Genomic DNA, 24,766 nt, shown 5'->3' on the forward strand with positions numbered 1-24,766 from the left:
CCAACAGAGGAACCACTAGCTAGCTATAACACCAATATTAAAACCACATGCCTGCAGTGTTTTAAAAAAAATCACTTCTAAAAGGGCTTTACTCTCCTAATAGAACTACATTCCATACACTTGTTTCCCTAAAGAAGTTAAACTTCTGACCCCAGCTATCTTTGGGCCACAGACCAATCTAAGGCTTGGGTTTCTTTTGGTGGGTCTCTATAGGAAACTCATAAAAGTGTTATGAAGTGGACATTTTAAAGAGGTGTTAGTATAAACAAGCGTGATGAAGATAAGGTAAATCACGCCTAACACCTGATCGCTCCAACGAGCTGTAGAAATGAACACCCCGGCTATAAAGTCCAAAAATTATGGGCGGAGCTAGAAAGTTGGCTGTCAGAAGTATTACAATGTAAACTTACTTTTAATCCATCTATCTGCATATTTCAAGACATGGAGGTGTAGTGAGATGCCCAATGCACTGGAGGATTCTCTTTTCATCACTCATCTTGAAAAATGTCTACTAAAAACATGGAAATCAATCAATCCGCAATCATTAACACAATGGAAAAATCAAATGATTTATTATTTAAATAATGAAATAGCATGGGCGACAAAAAAACAAATTGGTACAATTTAAGGCCAAGTGGCAAACAGTAATGCAGGCATTAGGGATGGGGGTGTGAGCATGCAGATCTGGGCAGATGAGATGAAGTCATTGTTTGTGTGCGTCTGTAAGTTGTTGTTCGTATGTATATTTATATGAACTGAAATATACCTCAGTGGAGTTTTCCACACTAATCCAATGTGCACTTCTCAGGAGACAGCTGTAAAATGACTGCCTGATGCCTAGGGCTGGGAATTGCCACAGACCTCACGATAGAGTATTATCACAATACTTAGATGCCGATATGAAATGTATTGAGATTCTCACGATTCTATATGTATTGCAAATCAATAATGCAATTTTATTGCCATTTGATGTTCCAAACATATTGCTCACTATACCAGTTGAAGTTGGAAGTTTATATACACCTTAGTTTCCACAATTCCTGACATTTGATCCAAGTAAAAATTCCCTGTTTTAGGTCAGTTAGGATCACCACTTTATTTTAAGAATGTGAAATGTCAGAATAATAGTACAGAGAATCATTTATTTCAGCTTTTATTTCTGACCCATTCCCAGTGGGTCAGAAGTTTACATACACTCAATTAGTATTTGGTAGCATTGCCTTTAAATTGTTTAACTTCGGTCAAACATTTTGGGTAGCCTTTCACAAGCTTCTCACAATAAGTTGGGGGAATTTTGACCCATTCCTCCTGACAAAACTGGTGTAACTGAGTCAGGTTTGTAGGCCTCTTTGCTCGCACACGCATTTTCAGTTCTGCCCACACATTTTCTATAGGATTGAGGTCAGGGTTTTGTGATGGCCACTCCAATACCTTGACTTTGTTGTCCGTAAGCCATTTTGCCACAACTTTGGAAGTATGCTTGTGGTCATTGTCCATTTGGAAGACCCATTTGCGACCAAGCTTTAACTTCCTGACTGATGTCATGAGATGTTGCTTCAATATATCCACATTATTTTCCTTCATGATGCCATCTATTTTGTGAAGTGCACCAGTCCCTCCTGCAGCAAAGCACCCCCACAACATGATGCTGCCACCCCCGTGCTTCACGGTTGGGATGGTGTTCTTCGGCTTCCTTTATCCTCCAAACATAACGATGGTCATTATGGCAAAACAGTTCTATTTTTGTTTCATCAGACCAGAGGACATTTCTCCAAAAAGTGCAATCTTTGTCCCCATATGCAGTTGCAAACCGTAGTCTGGCTTTTTATGGCGGTAGCAGTGGCTTCTTCCTTGCTGAGCGGCCTTTCAGGTTATGTCAACATAGGACTTGTTTTACTATGGATATAATACTTTTGTATCTGTTTCCTCCATCATCTTTACAAGGTCCTTTGCTGTTGTTCTGGGATTGATTTGCACTTTTTGCACCAAAGTACGTTCATCTCTAGGAAACAGAACACGTCTCCTTCCTGAGCGATATGACGGCTGCGTGGTCCCATGGTGTTTATACTTGCGTACTATTGTTTGTACAGATGAACGTGGTACCTTCAAGCATTTGAAAATTGCTCCCAAGGATGAACCAGACTTGTGGAGGTCCACAATTCTTTTTCTGAGGTCTTGGCTGATTTCGTTTGATTTTCCCATGATGTCAAGCGAAGAAGCACTGGGTTTGAAGGTAGACGTTGAAATACATCCACAGGTACATCTCCAATTGACTCAAATTATGTCAATTATCCTATCAGAAGCTTCTAAAGCCATGACATAATTTTCTTGAATTTTCCAAGCTGTTTACAGGCACAGACCTCGGCGTTACTCTGGACCCTGATCTCTTTTGACGAACATATCAAGACTGTTTCAAGGACAGCTTTTTGCCATCTACGTAACATTGCAAAAATCAGAACTTTCTGTCCAAAAATGATGCTACTTCTAGGTTAGACTACTGCAATGGTCTACTTTCCGGCTACCCGGATAAAGCACTAAATAAACTTCAGTTAGTGCTAAATACGGCTGCAAGAATCCTGACTAGAACCAAAAAAATGTATCATATTACTCCAGTGCTAGCCTCCCTACACTGGCTTCCTGTCAAGACAAGGGCTGATTTCAAGGTTTTACTGCTAACCTACAAAGCATTACATGGGCTTTCTCCTACCTATCTCTCTGATTTGGTCCTGCCGTACATACCTACACGTACGCTACGGTCACAAGACGCAGGCCTCCTAATTGTCCCTAGAATTTCTAAGCAAACAGCTGGAGGCAGGGCTTTCTCCAATAGAGCTCCATTTTTATGGAATGGTCTGCCAACCCATGTGAGAGACGCAAACTCGGTCTCAACCTTTAAGTCTTTACTGAAGTCTCATTTCTTCAGTGGGTCATATGATTGAGTGTAGTCTGGCCCAGGAGTGTGAAGGTGAACGGAAAGGCTCTGGAGCAACGAACCGCCCTTGCTGTCTCTGCCTGGCCGGTTCCCCTCTCTCCACTGGGATTCTCTGCCTCTAACCCTATTACAGGGTCTGAGTCACTGGCTTACTGGTGCTCTTTCATGCCGTCCCTAGGAGGGGTGCGTCACTTGAGTGGGTTGAGTCACTGATGTGATCTTCCTGTCTGGGTTGGTGCCTCCCCTTGGGTTGTGCCGTGGTGGAGATCTTTGTGGGCTATACTCAGCCTTGTCTCAGGATGGTAAGTTGGTGGTTGAAGATATCCCTCTAGTGGTGTGGGGGCTGTGCTTTGGCAAAGTGGGTGGGGTTATATCCTTCCTGTTTGGCCCTGTCCATGGGTATCATAGGATGGGGCCACAGTGTCTCCTGACCCCTCCTGTCTCAGCCTCCAGTATTTATAAGTAGTTTATGTGTCGGGCGGCTAGGGTCAGTTTGTTATACCTGTATACTTATACTTATATCTTTGTGTAGCATAAAATGTATCAAACAATCAATGCAAAAACACATATATTACATTAAAACAAACAATTCTGTAAATCTCCCTGCCATAAAGCATGCTGAGAAATAGGATATGGTTCTATGTAGAACCTTTCTTGCCTTCCAAAGAATCCTTCTTGCATCATCAAATAATGCTTTCTTCCCCAAAAAATGTTCTTAGGATGTTAAAGGTTCTAGGTAGAACCTTTTGCCTTACAAAGAACTCTTGTATTCCAAAAAGCTAAAACCCTATCCCCCTACAAAGAACCATTTTTTTCTAAGAGTGTATGCTGCTGGTGTCCTCAGCACAGAACCCACTGATCCTGTTTATGAATGATTTTACTGTGTTCTGTGTAGAACACATCAGGAATGAATGAAGATGGGTCACCAACATAATGGCAGGCCAGGCAGATCCACGGTCAGCCAACCAGCAGACAGGCCTGTTCTGTTCTACAGTATGCGCTAGAGTGTCCTCTGCAGACTTCAGGGACCACTACACTTCCTACTAAAGGTCAGCAGGGATCAGAGTTCACCAGAATGGGGGTGCTGGAGGGGAAGGTATTGGCGTCTAACGGACAGATTGTGTCTCTCTTCCTGCGAGCCGAATTGTGAGTGCACCACAAAACGGACAGGGGAAATTCCAGCTTCCAGCCAGTCCCCTCTCTGTCCGAGCAGAGGCCATTGTGTCCGAGAATACTCACTGACCACTCCTGACCACCCCACAGGACCTAAGACCCATTCAAAAGGCAGGAAAGAGAAGAGACGCATACGCTGACAAACAGGATATATTTACAGTAGAGGAGTCAATGTGTTATTGTTAACTCGCCTCTGTCAGCTCTTGGATGTTTTCCGATTATAGAATAGCAGCCTTCTGGCACTGTGATGTTTAGGACATTCTTTAGGATGGTCTTATCTTTCCATCAGAGTTGGGCTCAATTTGAATTGAAGCCAGTCAATTCAGGAAGTGATTTGAATGAAAAATTCAGACATGTAAAAACTATTGAAATAACTAGCTTCTACTTTTCAGTTCATTTTTGGGGGGGATTTTTGAATTGTAATTTTAGTTTACTTCCCGAATCAAGGTGAAACCTTCAGTCTTACATGAGGGCCAGCAGGTACGACCTGATGCAGCAGCAGGTAAAGGGACAGAATACAGATGTATACAGTACATTCCAATGAGGGTCTACGTTCCAAACTAGCATAGCACTAGTGAATGTTCCATTTCACTTGAAATGAAGCAATGTATTGGGTATACATTCTAAGTAGTATGCCAGTGTAGATGTAACTGTATGATGTATTTATTTATTTAACCAATACTTAGGCAGGGAGTCCCATTGATACCAAGGTGTCTTTTTAAGGAAGCCCTGCATGGCAAGACCTACCTTTGTCTCCAGATACAGTAGGTAAAAGGACAGGTCAGAATGACGTACCTGTACGAGAGTAGATGAACCACAGGGCTCCGGTCAACAGGGCCCCGATCACAAATGCGGCGAAGGCGATCCCAACCACGGTCGGGGTGTCCAACACATACAACACAGCTGAGGGAGAGAAAAGGATGATTTTTTTATTCAACGCCATTTCTTTTTCTCTGGACATGACCGTATGGAAACAAGTTATATGCACATGACATAACTCAATCTGGTCAACAGTTATTTTGTCAAAGTGAATTAAAATCCTGACATACAAAAACCATTGGTTTAGAATCTCCTAGCAACGATTGACTTACTTTCCCCTGGTGGGTCAGGAGGGCCTTCTGATGCCGTGCGGGTGGGAGGCACTGAAACATAAAACACAGAACAACAATGTAACACATTTGTAAGATGCATGAAAACACCACATCTCAACTACGTGTTGAAGCGTCAAGAACACTTGCTGTGACGTAAAGTGCCAGTGCCTATGAATGGAAGCTGAGCAACCCAATGGACATAACTACCTTGGGATAACCAGATCCTGAAAATGACATTGTGTTGATAACTGTAGTTCTAACGAATGTGATACAGAGATCTGATGCAACTCAATGCAGTTCCAGTAGCTAACTAACAGAAACTTAAGTCTATGTTTCAAATGGCACCCTATCCCCCAATAAAGTGCTTTTCTTTTGGCCAGAGCCCTATGTGCCCTGGTCCTAAGTAGTACACAATCAAAGGAATAGAGTGCAGAGATTAACCTGTTGACTTCTAACAGTTCTCAGCTTACTCCTTCATTTCCGGTCATCTGGATGGCTTTCAAAAGTCAAATTAGCTTCTAATTTCTTCTGAACAAACAATACAATGGTGCTTATTGTGTAGAGGCGAACTCAAGAGCAGGCTTGGTCCGGGTCCAAGACCGGCACAATGAACAGCTATTCTGGGAAAGAACACCTTTGGGTTTTCATTCCCTCGTGACAGACGATGACAGAACCATCACAGGAGATTTTGGTAACACGACAGCCCCCCTATCTTCAACCCTCCATCCCTTTCCCCCTCCCCTCCAAACCGCTCCGTGAAAGTCCCCCTCCATTTCCCAATCTATCCCCTCCACCCCCCTTCATCCCTCCCTCCAACTCCTCCTCCTCTCCAGTCTTATCTGTTCCTTTCGGCCTGTTATGTAGAGAATGCAAAGCTGACCCGTTAACACCCAGAGACGCCCAACGAGTTCCAGGTCAGAGGAGAGGATAGAGGATCCTCTGTGATTAAAGGAGTTACATTAACCACTACTCGTGGAGATTTGTTTTACAGTACTGTTGTAGTTTATGAATTATGAAACAACGTATGAAAAGACCATAGCAGAAGAACTTTCTAAGCCAGGTCAGACTATGAATGGATAGCCCCACCTCTGTTGGGGTTTTGGGCCGGCTGAGATTCCGAGTATGGGTGAGAGCTCTGAGGTTCCGTGTAAGGGTCACTGCCCTGTTCCCACCTAGCCTCGCCCGCCAATGTGCTCTAATAAAGATGGTTGAGTGGTCAGCTGTGTCTTCCTCCCAGGCCAACTCTGCAACTAGCACATCTGACAACAGTATGAAAGACACCCTGAGGTCCAACCATTCTCAATGTAAGAAGCAAAGCTTTGTTCTTCATACTTATGTAGCTTTCACAATGATCTCAGCTCCGCTACGTGAGAGAGGAACGGCGAGAGAGAGGGGGAGAGAGACAGAGTGAAAGACAGAAAGGAAACTTAAGGCATGGCAATGTTCTCATCTCCTTATGCTCTAGGCACAGTTGACCCTGAAACGATAGCCGCTCAATAGAATCAACGTCATTTGCTTGCTCAGACTTTGCTGTTCACAGAGTGGAACAGAAAAACACTCCTTCGGTGGTGTGGTGCCTTGTTTCTCTTAACCTCTGAACCCTGAACTCCAACCCGTCTCCCCAAAGTGTGTAGAATTGACAAATGGAGTCCCTGTGAGATCCTTGACTTCTGAGGTCTGTATTCAGATAAACGATATGCCAGTTGACTTGGTTGCACAACTTACTGTCAGTCAGTCAGCTAACAGGCACTCAGTCAGACAGTTTTATGTGTTGTATAATTTCTGTACTGAAAACAAGTCAAAGGAAGGCATAGGGAGATATGGAACAGGGGATTCAGAATGGCGGTGCTCTAACAAAGTTGGCTGTTGACTGAAAGCTTAGCAAATTATATATTTTATCTGAAGCTTAGCACTGAAACCTGCATCTGATTCAAGTGTGGGGAGACTTATTTTCGTAGCTCAAGGTTCTTACCACTATTCAACAGTACTCACTATCTGTGTTCGAATACCCATACTAACATACTGTATACTACATACTTAATGACTATATACTACTAGTTCATTTTAGTATACTGTAAACGAACGGTATCCTTTCAGTTGAGCATACTAGCGCTTCAGCTGTCTACTGGAAGGTGATGCTGTTGCTATGCAACCTCTCGCTAGCTTGTTAGCATAAAAAATGACTAGCTAGACATCTTCCGATTTCGGGTGTGTTCGTCAATTCAATCTGGAGTGTCAGAGTGCGCTCAAAAATTCAGAGCATTGTCAGATTGTCTGTTCGTAAATTCAGAGCCTTTAGCTCTCGGAATGTTCAGAGCGCAAACTGGACGCTCTGGCCGTGGAGTAGGGTTGATCAAAGCGTTCTCGTCTCACAACGGTAGTCAAGCACCCAAGCTAACTGGCTAACTATTTCCAGACACGAATGAGAGAACACCTCACTCTGGCCATTTTACTCGCCCTAGCAGAGCTGGTTAGGCTGTTTTCAATAATCATTGGGTAGTTAGTTAGATAGCATATAGTTAATATACTGGTAAGTTCAACAATGTATTAGTAGCCAACTAACGTTAGGTAGCTAGCTAACATACAGGTACATACTGCTGATATGCTATGCGGTTCGCAAGGATAGCGTAGCTAACAAATTATCAGCTAACATAACGTGTAACGTAACTTATTTGAAAAGTAATTACTTTATTACATTGCTCAACATTTTCATAACATTAGTCTTAATTAGTTAAAGCAATTAATTTTTATCCGTTCTCGTCGAACTTTGGCTGCATAGTTTCCACCATTTTCTTAAAATCTGAAAACATAGTGAAACTACGTCCATTTTCTGAAGATTTGCATTACGGGCCCTAAAAGCACAGAAAGTGTCCACTACTTGTAAACTTCGAATTTAGTATGACGTTAAGGGAACTTTTGGCATACTAACTATATCCATACTATGACCAAAAAGCATACAACATACTCAATTTACATCACAATAGTACAGTTAGTATGAGTATTCGAACACAGCTACTGTCTCTTTCACTAATAACCACATGACAAAATACTATAGTACAGTATGGTATAAATACTATAGTTTTCAATGTAGTGTTTTTGTGGACTAAAGTCCACTGCACATTGTAAATATGGAACTGGAACTGTATATAGTATGCTTACTTACTTTCTCGTACTCTTTTTATTTCTAATTTCTTGCGTGTTTTTGTTCTACCTTATGATATTTTTAGGATTACATTGTTATTGATTACTGCATTGTTGGGTTTAGTTATTGCAAGAAAGGCCTTTCACTGTACTAAAACTTGACATTTGTATTTACTGTAGAATTTACAGTTAACTATAGTATAAATACTGTAATAAAATAACTAATATATACTATAGTAATTAATGTAGTGTTTTTGCAGATTGTATTATACTGTAGAATTTACTGTAGTGTTTGAGGACATTAGTGTAATATTTACTATATTGTTTTTGTTTTATTATCTTTGACATAGAAGTGGAGGCTTTCTCCTTCAGGAAACCTACTGAAGAAATACTAAAAGTGCACATTTTCCAGGACCTGTAGGTAGGTATAACTGGGTTCTGAAAGGAGAGTTCAGAGCTTCTGGTATATGCAAATTAAATACTGTAGTACTTACTGAAGTGTTTTTGCGGACTATGGCATTTTTGCGGACATTACTGTAGTATTTACTACTGCTTATTTTTTGGGGATAAAACTGTTGTATTTACTATAGTATTCTACAGTATAATATAACATTCTATAGTAAGTATTACACATGATCAAGGGATACTGCAGTGTGTAGTATAGTATTCTACAGCATACTACAGTTTACTATAGAATTCTATAGTAACTATTGTAATATTCTATAGTAAACTGTAGTATTTTTTCATGTGGGTAACTAGGGGGAAATGGATGATTTTGTTAACATTTCCTTACGCTCGCAGTTCCATAAAAACTTTGAAAATGTATTGATGCTGTGAGGCAGTAAATGTACCTTTGATGGCTGAGCTTTGAGGCATTTATGTTCTTCTGTGCACCAAACTGCCCTCTTTGATTTGGAGATCAAGCTGAACTCATTGGGATCGTGTCCAGTGCAGGACTCCAGCTGCTTAGAGATGCCTTTGTATTAAAATCATGGTTTCTAAGCCCAGCTGTCTTATTTTTTCATTTAGATTTTTTGGCATATCTGTGCTTACTTAAACACATGCACCGGAACATTTGCATAATGTACTATATAGGGAACAGGGTGCCGTTTCTGACGCAGCCTGAGTCTGTGCCCAATATTCAGGCCCTGCAGTGGCATGGTGCTCATTCCTTAACACAGGCCAAATCAAGTCCATTATTAAACACTCCCCAAGTCCCCATTACTGTTTGCCATGCTTCATTTGCTCTGGGCACAATGGCAGCTCTTAGTGATTAACACAGTATGATTAAATCTGTGAGTCAAGTACTGCATCCTAAATGGCAGCCTATTCCTTTTATAGTGCACTACTTTTGACCAGGGCCCATAGGGAATAGGGTGCCATTTGGGACGCTACTTGTGAGTCAAAAGGGGTTAACTCATCCCACCCACCGACCACAGTCCACTTGTTGATGTAATCACCCCATAAGGGGAAGATGATTGGAAAAGCCATGGCAGTGAAAACAGCAAATGGGCTCTCATGATATCACCCCATCTATGGTTTAGATCATAATGGGTGCAATGTGATGTTTGGTATCAGAACTCCCTGGACCAGCCAGCCTAACGACGCATGGACCACAACACACACGCCCGCACACAACTGCAGTTTTATCAGATATTTTTTCTGTTTTGTCCTCTGTTATGTGAGTGATCCTGGGACTGCGTGATTCCAGGACCTCCCCAGTCTACCCCACCATCTGATCACACACACCCATACACACACACACAGCCCTCTGTGCCTGACGGAGTGAGTGAAAAAGCATTTGACTAATGCAGCGATGAGAAGGCCTCTAGCTCTGGATACACTCCCAAAGCTAGCGAGAAGACCACTCCTCTCCCTCCCTCCCTCCTTACCTCCTCCTCTCTACCGGGAAGGGGAGGCCACAGAGAAGGGCTAAATGAAAACAACTGGAGCTGCGTGCTGGATGGATGTGGATATGTGGATGACTCGTCTTTTCCCGCTCCTTCTGCACAGTATTGCTTGGTAGAACTGTGGTAGAACTGGAATGGGGCCTCAGCGCTAGCAGCAAGCCCCCCAAACCCAAGCTATGCTCCAATGAGCACACTTACACCCCCCCCCCCACACACACACACACCACACACAAATAAACTCCAGATGCAGGGAGGCACGGGGGTGGAGGGAGGATGCGATGCGCTTTGCATTGTGACTTGAACAGTTTTCTCTGCCTCTCTTCCTGCAGAACTGAAGTTGGTTTTCTCTGGGATGTCCTTCCTGCCACCCAGTTCTCTTATTTACTCTGTCTTCCTGTTCTTCTTCAATGACCCTCAACACAGCTCTGTCTCCTCTGGCCAACTGGCTCAGCTCTCTGCATGTGTCTTCGTCAGGCAGACTGCACATACAGTATGTCTCAGTTAACACTTTCTCCATAGACATTCATATATATATTTTTTGAAACGTAACCTATATTTAACTAGGCAAGTCAGTTAAGAACAAATTCTTATTTACAATGACGGCCATATAATGTTAGAATGAGACTTTTACTCTTTTACGAGATTTTACTCTGATACAGTGTTGTAGTACTCGAGTCCAGGATTCGGACTTGACTCGGACTCAAGTCACGATTATCATGACTCGTGACTCGACCAGTGGTGACTCAGACTTTGACTAATATTTGATTTGATTTGTTGTCAGAAAATCTCTCCCTCTTGCATAATTCAACATATTAGCTACAACAGAAAATGTTAGATGGCTGTATTATCTATTTAGCGTTACAAATGTGCAACACTATTATCATTTCATTTTTTTTTTTTAAATGGTTGGACCGCAGCTTTTAGCACTACCAAGAGACTTGTGGCTTGAGTATAAAGGAATCGAACACTAGGGACATGGGACTCGACTCGGACTCCAGGTTTAGTGACTTGACTACATCACTGCTCTGATGTATTGGGAGGAAGGGAAGAAGGGAAAGAGGGAATGAGTACTTTCAAGTACTTCTTACTCCAGCATATTTATGCCATCCTCCCCATATATTCTGGATAAGCTGGTTCATCATAGAGGTTACATTGCATATGAGGTCTGTACAGTACGTTAGCTTTCTTAGTCCACTCACCTGGTCCCTCCTTCTCCACTGTGTCATGTCCTTCCACCACCACCACCAGGGTCTTGGTAGAAGTCTTGGCGTTCATCATCATGGCTAGGATGATCTCTCCGTTGACAGACGTACACGCCTCGTCCGGTTGGATACACTGCATGGAGAGAAACACAATAGGACCACTGAGGAATCCCCGATAACTCAGCCTTGGATTTCCTATATCACATGAACTTTTTCTGCATTTAATTCATTTCATATGTAAACATAACTCATTCATTTTCCCATTAAAATGTACAGTTTCTTGTATGATTTACTTATCGGCCATGAGACTGTTACATGTATTCATATGATCAAAAGCAGTTTATAAGACCAATCGATACATCAAATCTCTACACCTTTGCCCAAGACCAAGCATCCCTTTTGATCTTTGACCACACATATAATTTATGGGAAATCATACCTAGTGAAAACTTGTGTTCCTTCCCTTGATCCCTATACTGTGAGTCAGTTTGGAGCCCCAGCCTGACTCTGAATCAGTTTTAATGTAGAATACCATCAGAGACCCAGATAGAGGGTGGCTGGGGAGCACTGAGCAGAAAGAACTGCTTGGAAAAGGTTATGAAAGTGCAATGACATAGCAGAGATTGAAAGAGTGGGAGGGAGCGAGAGAGAGGCTACATTACAGCGAGGCAAAGGAAGGAAAAGTGAAGTGACACTTGAGCTAGTGGCTTGTTTTGTTTCTACAGATGGTTACTTAGGAAACCTTAAGTAGATGTATGCTTCCTGCTTCTGGTTCAGAATGGATTGAGACTGGCAGATTGTGCAGCAGGCCTAGCTTGGTGCCAAGTCTCCGCAGACTGGAGCCCAGACCTAACCTACGCTAGATGCTGCTCAAATTACCATAAAATGTATGAATCATTGCACAGACCACAGATTCAGGTCATGCCAGTTGAGTCTATGTTACTTGGAAGTAGGGCCCTGAAAGAGGCAGATGGTTTGGCAGTGGCACAGCCGGCTCTGGACAACACCTGGGTTCCAGGGTTCAATCCCTGGGCCGACCTCCACAACTCTTCATACTCCCCCTTTCTATTTAAAACATACAGTAAATCTATCCCAATAAATAATATTACTGATATCAAATCAAAATTCGAAGCTTCTCTCTTCTACTTTGTTTCAGAGGTCGTAGCGTACAGGATGAACAGACACGAAAGAAAAACAACGTACCATAGCCCGTCCCTGGTTGTTGTGGGGTCTCTTGGAGCAGAGAGACATTTCACAGTGCAGAAACAGCAACGATTCGTTGAAGTAGGAGTTGAAGGTGAAGCTGAACCTCTTCCTGTCGGTCTGGGAGTGGGGAATAGGGAGGTCTCTCTGAGGGTAGTACTTGACCGTGTTGTCCGTAGGGCAGATGTTCTCGATCAGGGTGTAGTAAGACGGGATGTTCGGGTTGGAGTTGGCAGAGATGAAACAGGTCTGGATCATGAACCCTAGCTCTGGGTCGACTTTGAAGGCTCCAATCTGAAGCACGGGAGAAAAGAGAAGGGAAAAAAATAGTCATTTTTTATAAAAACAATAAACTCAAGTCATACAAATGTTTTACCGTTTATAACGTGTCAGCAATGTGTGGAGGCTCAGGCTATATGATTGATATAGCCTCCAAAGGTATCCAATGATTTTATTGTTGAAACCTCTCATCGACGTCGTCAAATTGACAAACTATCTGTTTCGGCCTGCAAAGTTTTGTGAAGAGCACCATCTTGGCATTCGTCTGTCTGTACACTCTCTGTCAGTCCAGGACCTGACAATTTGTTTTAAGACAGAGAACAAGCAAAAGGAACACTATCAGAGTGTTATCAGGTCCAAGAATCACAAATCCTGAAGCGGATTTCAGTCCCTTCAAAACATTTTAAGAGGATCTCACCGACGGCAGACCACAAGGCATTTCCATGAGATATTATCCCTCTGCTGCTTTTTTGTCCTTTTTTTCCACTGAAAACCTAAATGTGTTTTTCTGTTTTGTGTCGGTGCCATCACCATGACAAGGTTGTCAAAAAGCTTGCCCAGTCAAAAGCACAGACACAGACATGCATGCACAGGCACACACACACGCCGCTTTCAAAATGACAGCTTTCATGCTCGACAGGGACTTAAACACAACAGCAGTTTCCTACACACCTTAGTTTGGGCCATAGTCTCAGGTACCAGGACAGGGCATGGCAGGTCTCATCCCAGTGTGAGAGGTGTGGATGTGGGAGAGAGTGGGCTCAGTATGAATCTCTAACTTTTCTTACACAACCTCCCTGTAGGACCTCTCTAGTAATAATTGTTCAGTACTATTTGCAAAGTGCATTCTGGACTTGCCAGACAGAATAAATAGAAGTGCCAAATGTGCCAGGACACTGAGGGGAGGACAGAGACCATGGCTGCGGGGAAGCTAATAGCAGAAAGAGATGTTCCCTTTATATTCTCCCGAACTCAGACCAAATATCAACGGACCCCGTGGAAGCTAAAACATTCAAAGATGAAAGTAGACCCGACAGTCCAGACACAGCGTACACACAGAACAGTCCTCACTGTTATTTTGACAGGCCTCATATCTAAGAGAGACAGAAACACGAACACACACACGAACACACACACACCTTGTGAAATCGCTCCGACAATTCAGGTTCTAACATCTGGATACTAGCCTACTAACTATCTTTATCTGAGCGAATCACAAACAGCCAACAAATACAACAGACACACTGTATTACTTCAATATATTCCAAATGGTTACAGCCAGCCTGGTACAGTGCATTTGTAGTAGTTCACTGCTCCATTTACCTCTACGAAGACCTGTTTATTTTTGGAAACGGTGTGGAAGGCCTGGGTTGAAGGATAGCGGAAGAGTTGGGTGTTGTACAGCTCCATGTTGAACACCCCTTCGGTTCTGACTGGTTCCTTAGCTGCCGGGGCGAAGTGGGAAAACGATCCTGATGATCCTGATCCTCCTAGGGTGTTCTGGTTCTTTCTGTAGGTGCAGTTGAACTGGGGGAGGGGGACAGAGAAGGAGAGACAGCCAATCAAAACAGTTGAACTGGGGGAGGGGGACAGAGAAGGAGAGACAGCCAATCAAAACAGTTGAACTGGATGGAGAAGGAGAGACAAGCCAATCAAAAAAATATATAATTTGTCAGGAATTAAACAAATAGCCCAAGGCAGATAAGTCAAAGTTGAAGCCGAAATTGAGGATAGTAACTGCCGATCTGATGTTCAGAGGATAGGATTTTCAGAGGATTTTTTTGCAAAAGAAAGTCGCACGGCAAAAAAATAACAAAAGAGTAAATTGGGTCGGCGCGCGACGGCAGCCATATAGTACGGCGCCATCTATAAGATGGGAGTCAATTTATTTGTGATTAGTGGTCTGGTCTTGACTCCCAGCTCTCCCAAACCCAAGCAGGCCCTGTCATGCAAAGCTGCTCTCTTAATTCCTTTTTCATTTAGCCTCAATTTAACCAGAATAAACTCCCTTGAGGTTAAAAACCAACCTCTTTTTCGAGGGAGACCTAATGTTAAAAAAAAAACCATCATAATTGAGAGAGTCATTTAGCTAAATGTCTTACCAGAATGGATGACCTGTGTTCTGGTCCTGAGAGAGAGTGAGTCATATAGAATCGAAACATATTATAGATGTCTTACCGGAATGGAGGATCTGTGATCAGGATCCGTGGTGTGCCCCAGGAAAGCAGCCCTCTCCAGCCTCTCCAGCTCATCTGCCTCCCCAGGGAAGGTCACGTCTCCGGACTCTAGATCCTCGTCATCTGGGGGGCCACCACTCCCATCCTTAGGCTCAGCAGGACTTATCAAGATCTGGATGTCAACCACAGCGGAGTTGAACACATCAGTGAACACAGTTCAGATACAGCATGCGTCCCAAATGGCACCCTAGCTATTCCCTTTAGAGAACACTAACTTTGTCAGGGCTCTGGTATAAAGCAGTGCACTATATAGGGAATAGGGAGCCATAAGAGACACACCCCAGGACACTTTCCCAGTGATCGGCGCCAAACTATTTTCTAATAATTGTCTGTGTGTGAATGGTGTTGCTTCATTCAAGGGCCCAGGACACCAGTGACAGGGCTCTGATCTGAATCTAGCTGCCAAAACACTCTGCAACAGATGAGCTGGAATTAAAAACGTGGGAACGTCCAGAGATTTCAACAGTCCAGAGCTCTCTCAGGCAGACCCCGTGAAGCATATTTCTCATTTTGTCAGTTTAAAGAAACAAGGGAAGCCTGCTGTGTACTTCAGACGTTTACAGGGTCAAAGGTGAGTTAGGGGTGGAGGACACGGGCTAAATTAGGTGAATTATTATCATTGCCATTTCATTTATTCTGGCTGGTGTGTAGATAAGTAATTAAAACACCTTATCGACGAATGGGACAAACAAGGACCATACAAGGATATGGGGCTTTGATATATTGAGAAACAGGTAAATTAAGATTCATTTGTTTTGACCATAGGGGTCTGAGAACTTTGGGTGTGTGCCTGTTATTTCTAATCTGTATTTGGACACAAATGTGTTTTGTAACTTGTACTAAATTTGCTACGAAAATGATTCAATAGATCCGCGGAGAAGTGATTTATCGTTGCTTGTTAGTGAAAGCACATGTTGCATTCCATGTTAATGATAAACTCGGCTCAGAAAGGGTTTGACGGTAATACTGAACCTCATAACATTTTCATAGTGTTGTCTTAAATTTTTCCCTGGGTGCTTCTCCCATGCGTTCCAACAGAGATAACTGAGTAACAGGCTAGTGTTGGGGGATACAGCACTCATAGGGCTGGTTTCCCGGACCCAGATTTATCCTAATTCTGGACTAAAAACTATTTTAAATGGAGATATTCCATTGAACCTTAGTTTTCAGTCCAGGAGTAGGCTTATTTGGGTCCAGGTTGCTTAAATGTTCAGGCTTCACAAGACTTGGGAGTATGGTAATGCAAGACTAGCGTCTGGAAAACTGGCCCTCGATTCGTTTTTGTAGATGCTGTAGCCATTGTGTGTGGTACTCACTGAGTTGATGTAGAGGACCATAGAGCTGGGGTGCATGGGGTACTTGGCTGTCTGACAGCCCTCCAATGGCGTCTCTAGGGTGTAGTGGGTGGAGTTAACCGTTGCTTTGCATTCTGGGTCTTGAAGAGTCAGGTTTGCATTACCATAACCACTGGCCTGAGGAAAGAGCCAAAAAATCATGATCAACAAATCATCTCAATACTGTCAGAAGAGGTTACTGAGACACAATGTGGCACTATACTTCATTGGCATTAGACGTCACTATGCCACTATACAGCACAGACTACTTCTCGGTGTGATATTAAGTTCCCGGAAGACATAAAAACCACAGGATGGTCCAACTCTAACCATAACTATCCCTAATTGCAGTGTGTGTCTTTTAATACACTGTGATGTGGTCTGTTGTGTTCTGCCTGCTTCACTGTAGGGCACACATGCACACACATAATAGCACAACACAGTAGCGCGCGCACACACACACACACACACACACACACACACACACACGTTGAAAATACACACAATTAATTCAACTCCATACCAGTCACTATTACGTAAAGAGGAAGACTCAGAGATAAACCAAGTCTGTCTTCTATTGCAGACACAATTAGTCTTATTGATAAACCAGTTGGCTGTCTACTACAGTACACTATCCATCCACTCACCTCTAGACTCTCTCTGTCGATGCTGACCACCATCCTGTTCTCCTCACACTGAACACTGAGCCCCACACTGAGGGTCCCCTGCTGCTCCTCAGGCTCTCCACCCTGCTCCCCTCCCAGCCAGGAACGGTCCTCCAGGGACAGGTAGGGCAGGCCATGCTCCTTGGGTGGGGGGAAGGGGAAGGGCAGGCCACCGGAGCGCGAGGCAGCACCCCCCGGACCACCAGACAGGAGGGGGTTGGTGTCCCACGGGATAGACAGGTCTGGAAGGAACATGGACTCCAGGGGATCTAACACATCTGGAAGTCACAGAACACACACACAAATACGTGAGTGCACTCACAGACTGGAAAGAAGGGACAGACAGACAGACAGACAGACAGACAGACAGACAGACAGACAGACAGACAGACAGACAGACAGACAGACAGACAGACAGACAGACAGACAGACAGACAGACAGACAGAGAGAGAGAGACAGAGGCCTCTGTTAAAGTGTCATCTGGTGGTTTTAGAGCCATGGAAATTACACGGAGCAGAAACTGGCCCAAGATTTGGCGATATTGTCTTCATAAAGAATAGTTAAACTGTGATGGTCTGTGGTAGACATTCATTATTTAACAGTTAAATACATTATAACAATGTATGCTCATGAAAAATGCCTATAAATCAAAGCATAGCTCATTTATTTACATCGTAGATATCTTTATTGAATTGACTAAACCTAGGTATGTTTGTCATACATGATCTACCGTATTAGTTTAATTACAGTCAACTTTAGTCAGACACACACACACAAACGCACATACACGTGCGTACACTCAGACACCTACACCATGCATGCACACACTCAGAGGGACAGAGAAAGAAGGAGGGAGAGAGCGAGAGAAAGAAAGAAAGAAAGTAGGGAGAGCGAGACAGAGCGAGAGTGAGAGAGAGCAAGAGCGAGCGAGAGAGAGAGAGAGAGACAGAGAGAGAAATAGCGAGAAAGAGAGAGAGAGAGAGAGAGAGAGACAGAAACAGAGAGACCGAGACAGAGAGAGAGAGGCCTCTGTTAAAGTGCAATCTGGTGGTTTTAGAGCCATGGAAATTACACGGCGCAGAAACTGGCCCAAGTTTTGTTGATATTGTCTTGTTAAGAACAGTTCAACTGTGATGGTCTGTGGTAGACATTCATTATTTAACAGTTAAATACATTTCTAACGATGTATGCTCATGAAAAATGTGTATAAATCAAAGCATAGCTAATTTATTTACATTGTAGATATCTTTATTTCATTGACTAGACCTAGGTCTGTTTGTCATGCAGTGGTGCAAAAAAGTATTTAGTCAGCCACCAATTGTGCAAGTTCTCCCACTTAAAAAGATGAGAGAGGCCTGTAACTTTCATCATAGGTACACTTCAACTATGACAGACAAAATGAGAAAAAAAACAACAGAAAATCACATTGTAGGATTTTTAATGAATCTATTTGCAAATGATGGTGGAAAATAAGTATTTGGTCAATAACAAAAGTTTATCTCAATACTTTGTTATATAGCCTTTGTTGGCAATGACAGAGGTCAAACGTTTTCTGTAAGTCTTCACAAGATTTTCACACACTGATGCTCAAGCACATTCCTCCATGCAGATCTCCTCTAGAGCAGTGATGTTTTCGGGCTGTTGCTGGGCAACACAGACTTTCAACTCCCTCCAAAGATTTTCTATGGGGTTGAGATCTGGAGACTGGCTAGGCCACTCCAGGACCTTGAAATGCTTCTTACGAAGCCACTCCTTCATTGCCCGGGCAGTGTGTTTGGGATCATTGTCATGCTGAAAGACCCAGCCATGTTTCATCTTCAATGCCCTTGCTGATGGTAGGCTTTGTTACTTTGGTCCCAGCTCTCTGCAGGTCATTCACTAGGTCCCCCCGTGTGGTTCTGGGATTTTTGCTCACCGTTCTTGTGATAATTTTGACCCCACGGGGTGAGATCTTGCGTGGAGCCCCAAATCGAGGGAGATTATCAGTGGTCTTGCATGTCTTCCATTTCCTAATAATTGCTCCCACAGTTGATTTCGTCAAACCAAGCTGCAGATTCACACTTCCCAACCTGGTGCAGGTCTGCAATTTTGTTTCTGGTGTCCTTTGACAGCTCTTTGGTCTTGGCCATAGTGGAGTTTGGAGTGTGACTGTTTGAGGTTGTGGACAGGTGTCTTTTATACTGATAACAAGTTCAAACAGGTGCCATTAATACAGGTAACGAGTGGAGGACAGAGGACCCTCTTAAAGAAGAAGTTACAGGTCTGTGAGAGCCAGAAATCTTGCTTGTTTGTAGGTGACCAAATACTTATTTTCCACCATAATTTGCAAATAAATTCATTAAAAATCCTACAATGATTTTTTTTCTCTCATTTTGTCTGTCATAGTTGAAGTGTACCTATGATGAAAATTACAGGCCTCTCATCTTTTTAAGTGGGAGAACTTGCACAATTGGTGGCTGACTAAATACTTTTTTTCCCCACTGTACATGATCTACCGTAGTAGTTTAATTACAGTCAAGTACTGGAACACAATTCTGAGTCTAATGTAAATGGCCTGGCGTGTCTTACCTGGCTCCCTGAGCCTCAGGTTGAAGGTGTTAGCCACAGGGGTGTGGGTGTAGGAGGTGACCGGTCCATAGCTATGCTCCTCTGCCCACTTGATCAGGGCCTGAGAGCCAGATGGGAGGTGGTGCTTGGGGGTCTTAGACACCTCCATCAGCCTCTCTGTGTTGGGGCTCAGACTGATGGTATCTGACGTCTTTTGGGGGAAAAAATAGGAATTAACAGGCTTAGTAGCCTATACTGTATGGAAATATTGGTAGAGGAAATATTGGTAGAGGAAATATTGGTAGAGGCAAAACTACCAGCAATTGATTTTATTCAATGAGTTTTTAATCAGTCATCAACAAAGAAAAAACTGCTATGAATTCTTCTTCTGAGAAACAGAACATCACAACCATATCTTACATGGCAGCACACTCTTTGTCATGATCATTTTAGTCATTTAGCAAACACAGCGTTAAGTGCCTTGCACGGGGATCACACTCACATGCACAAACACAGCATTAAGTAAGCATTTTGTCAATGAAACCCTTGCTATAATACTGGGCAGTTTCAGTTTACTTTGGTCCTAGATTGATTAATGGGTTCTAAACTCAGAAATCAAAACCAGAAGTGAAAAACAAATCTGGGCACGTCGGCAGATTTTTCACCTGGTCGGCTCGGGGATTCAAACCAGCGACCTTTTGGTTATTGGCCCAATGCTATTAACTGGTAATCTACCTGCTGTCATCAGTCTTTTTTAATGTATATTTTTCATTTTACTTTTACCCCTTTTTCTCCCCAATTTCGTGGTATCCAATTGGTAGTTACAGTCTCCCCTACGGATTCGGGAGAGGTGAAGGTCGAGAGTCATCGGTCCTCCGAAACACGACCCTGCCAAGCCGTACTGCTTCTTGACACAGTGCTCGGTAAACCTGGAAGCCAGCCGCACCAACGTGTCGGAGGAAACACTGTCCAACTGACGACCGAAGTCTGCTTGCATGTGCCCGATACGCCACAAGGAGCCGCTAGAGCAAGATGAGACAAGGACGGCCGGCCAAACCCTCCCCTAACCCGGACAACGCAGGGACAATTGTCCACCGCCTCATGGGTCTCTCGGTCACAGCCGGCTGTGACACAGCATTGGATCGAACCAGAGTCTGTAGTGACGCCTCAGCACAGCAATGCAGTGCCTTAGACCGCTGCGTCACTCGGGAGGCCCTTGCCGTCATCAGTCTTATACAAACCAAAGTGGGTGCTTTCTTCTTTTCTAGTTAGCAGCATTTACCAGTAATCTCTAGGTCTATGTTGGTTTCATTTCCTTTGTCTGACTGTATGAAATGGTAAAACTTCACTATAGAGCTTCAAAAGCCGGCGTGACCACAACCCACAATGAAAGTGTGAGAATATTAATTTTACTCTCATATCTTGAAAGAATCAAAGTCAAAAGAGACATTTTAGGTCTCGGCATGGAAAGGCCCTGACCAATGTAGCAGTGGTGAAGGGTCACGTACACACACACATGCACACGCACGCGCACACACCAAAAGCCTGATCAATGGTGGGACTAAGTCTAATGTGTCAGATTTCTACCAGAATTCCTCATTAGTTCCCCAGTGTTCCATGCTGTATAATGTGAGGAGGGCTAATCCTTTCCCAAAGACATTTCCCACAGATCCACTCTGTCCAAAGTGGCATCCTATTCCCTATTTAGTGACCTACTTTCCCTCAAGGCTCATGGGTCTCTGATGAGAAGTAGTGCAGTATATAAGTAGTAGGGCGCCATTTGGGATGCAGATCCCCTCTGTCCTCTGGAGCAGGAGCAGAGCTGTGGCCAATCCTCTGACAGTAGCTAGCAATACTTTGATTTTACGAGGCTATCATATCACATACATAGCTGACATTCTCTGTTTTGAGATATTCACTCTGACACAGTGGCTGGTTCCCAAAGACAGATATTTATACTGGGACACACATGCAAAAGGAGGCTTGCAGGCAAGCACACTCACGATCACACTCACATGCACACACACAGCATTAAGTAAGCATTTTGTCAATGAAACCCTTGCTATGATACTGGGCAGTTTCAGTTTACTTTGGTCCTAGATTGATTAATGGGTTCTAAACTCAGAAATCAAAACCAGAAGTGAAAAACAAATCTGACCCATCATAACTGAACTCCTCCCAATGATTTATGCTGTTCTGAGTTCAGTACTGTACTCTGTGTCTAGCCCTTGCCTGTAATTTCCTAGCCTGGTCCCAGATCTTTGTGCTGTCTTGCCAAATCCTATGGTCATTCATGCCAAATGTCATGTCATGCCAACAGATATGGGACCAGGCTAGTACTTTCGCAGTACAGTAAACTATAGGTCAGCAGCACAGCACATCGCTGACATGTGTTCCCAGTTTCCAGTCCCCTACTCCCCCTAATGTTTCTCTTAGCGTAGCCCACTACTGTAGCCAACCGTAGCCCTGCTCTGCTGGTCTGATTGATTCAGTGACAGCCTAAAGGGCAGCTGTACAAACAGCCAGGCTGGCAGGCAGGCAGTGAATGGGGCTGTTCAGTCCGCATCCCAAATGGAACCCTATTCCCTATTTAGTGCACTACTTTTGACCAAAAGTAGTGCACTGGTCAAAAGTAGTGCACTGCATAAGGAATAGGATGCCATTTGGGATGCGAACTGAACTGAGCTGGCTGACTGGGAGAAGTGCAGAGTCATGGACTGGCAGAGGCACACACACACACACAGTCTGCCTGCATGAGGATCACTGTTACAGAGTGTGGAACCAATCCAGAGAAGCAGGTATCTAGAGCCCATAAGACAACACACCTCCACTGAGGTCAGCAGTCAGCATAGGATAGGGACCATTGGAGAGACTTGTAGAGAAGATAGAGCGAAGGTCAGGCCAGGTTGGTTTGGGATAAATTGTGTCAATGTCACTTTGTTATAAATTAATAGGCAAAACACCTTTCATATCTACTAGGTATCTAATGGCTATGTGCTAAAGGTGTAAGGAGCCAGCTCTCATTATGACTTTGGATATTAGCAAATGGTCTATTTAATTTTTTAACATGCATGTCTAGACTGATGTAAGTGGGAGGTAAACATGCAATGCCAGAGCAAATATGGTCAACTTAAAACCAAATAAATCGTCCTTAGGTGTAAACTGTGTAAATTAGTGTATGCTTTTCAATGACTAGAACAGATTTAGTCAATTCTTTTTTTGAAAGTGTATACACGACCACAGTGTTTGTGGGTGTCAATGTTAACAAGTATGACACAATATTTAAATTCTACAGACAGATAGCCAGTCACTGAGGTACTACACAGTATTTGGGCAGTGATCGTGTCGTCACTGTTTTTGCAATGCTATCCACATAGATGGGGAATTAGGGTGCTATTTAGGATACAAACAGGGCCTGAAGCCAGCAACGCTCATCATTCACATTATGATGGAAGGCAAACAGGTCAGGCTGTGTGAGGCTGTGAGCACAATGAAAATACAGTTTGTGTGAACATGGCCTATGAAAATATATAGTATCGCCTCCCCTCCTCCTCTCTTCCCCCTCTCCCCTCCTCATTCAATACGATGACAACCCTTGGAGCTGTCAGCATGATTTTTCACAGTTCATCTCTTTATCCCTCCATCCCTCGCTCCCTCCCCTGCAGGCAGGCTGAAACCAGGTGCCACTTCACCACTCCTCGGATTGTGACAAATGTATCGGTCAGCAGTCGAAAAGTGGTGACATGCCCGTCTGTCCGCTGTGCTTGTCTAGTCATGTGTTGTGACATGGATCCTCTGCCTGCCTCCCCAAATACCATTCGTGCCATTGTGATCAGTGGAGGCTGCTGAGGGGAGGACGGCTCATAATAATGTCTGGAACGGAGCTGACGGAATGGCATCAAACACGTGGAAACCATGTGTTTGATGTACTTGAATCCATTCGACTGATTCCACTCCAGCCATTACCAGTCCTTGGCAGTTAACATCTGAAAGTTGAACTACTCAATAGAAAAGAAAACGCTCAATAGCAGTCTTGTCACCTGGTTTGCTAGAAACCTGTGGAATGGAGTCTTGGGACTCTGGAGTTGGCCATTAAATAAAGTGCAACTACTGAAAAATGGTTTATTTCGGTCAAAGCAGCACCTTCCTATTATTCATGAGCTGCACGTTTTGTCACTATTGCTGTGAACATTCGCTTTAGGACTGACGCCCAACTGAGCCTTGTCAATTGGAGCTGATGAATATTTTAGCACAATGGCATTACAGTGGCTGGGAAATACAAAAACTTTTGTTCATCACTGTGATGTCGTCAGACTGATCGTATTTCCAGGCCACTACGGGTGACATTTAGACGTAACAGTCAATAGCCCCCGTTCAGAATGACTGGGCACAACTAGACTTTCGGGCACCACTATGGCAGAGAACAACTTGAGAAAGTACATAACAAATGGCATGAAGCGACCGAGTGAAGGAGGTGCACTCCATGAATAGAAGGGCTGTTTTTGTTACGTTCAGAGCGACGTTTTGAGTCATGCACCACCCAAGTCCAGTTTGCACTTCCCACTTTCTCAAGCTGTTACTGAAAATATAAGTATTTTTTTTATTTAGAAACAAAATATTTCTCCGTAGCGTTCAGATTCAGCGTTACGTACCACCACGTCCAGTTTGCCGATGACGCTGTGAGCCTTGATGACCCAGTTGACAGACTTCTCACACTTCAGCAGCAGCACGACCTTACGTTTCAATGGAACATCTGCCTCCAGTGGTCTCAGGTCCACAATCACATCCACCTGGAACGCACTGCTCAGGGAGGGAAATAGAGAGACAGAGAGAGAGAAGGGAAAAGAAAGCCAGCCAGGAGAGAGCCATAAGAGTTTTGGAAGACCCAAAATACTCAGTATTTACATGCCTTCCCTCTGTCTGGCCAACTGATTAAGAAACTGGAAGTCTTCCCAGAAAAAGGAAGACATGTGCGTAGCAGACCAGACCACATAGCAGCCGTATGGTGAAATACATCATGATTGCCATATTCCCTGTATTTCTGGGCTCTT

General features: G+C 43.6%; 1 protein-coding gene across 1 annotated transcript in view; it reads right to left on the bottom strand.

Annotated features, from left to right (window-relative positions):
- LOC110521712 (transforming growth factor beta receptor type 3) overlaps positions 1-24,766 on the bottom strand; it is a 129,740-nt gene that overhangs the window by 12,762 nt on the left and 92,212 nt on the right. The window contains exons 7-16 of the mRNA XM_021599505.2: positions 24,368-24,515; positions 19,737-19,926; positions 17,150-17,445; positions 16,485-16,640; positions 15,110-15,280; positions 14,255-14,458; positions 12,653-12,946; positions 11,447-11,582; positions 5,197-5,247; positions 4,901-5,008 (exon numbers count right to left, since the gene is read on the bottom strand). Coding sequence (XP_021455180.2) covers positions 4,901-5,008; positions 5,197-5,247; positions 11,447-11,582; positions 12,653-12,946; positions 14,255-14,458; positions 15,110-15,280; positions 16,485-16,640; positions 17,150-17,445; positions 19,737-19,926; positions 24,368-24,515 — 1,754 coding nt within the window. The remainder of the gene's footprint in view (positions 1-4,900; positions 5,009-5,196; positions 5,248-11,446; positions 11,583-12,652; positions 12,947-14,254; positions 14,459-15,109; positions 15,281-16,484; positions 16,641-17,149; positions 17,446-19,736; positions 19,927-24,367; positions 24,516-24,766) is intronic.

The sequence above is a fragment of the Oncorhynchus mykiss genome, chromosome 30 (assembly GCF_013265735.2).
Source record: "Oncorhynchus mykiss isolate Arlee chromosome 30, USDA_OmykA_1.1, whole genome shotgun sequence".
NCBI classification, from domain to species: Eukaryota; Metazoa; Chordata; class Actinopteri; order Salmoniformes; family Salmonidae; genus Oncorhynchus; species Oncorhynchus mykiss.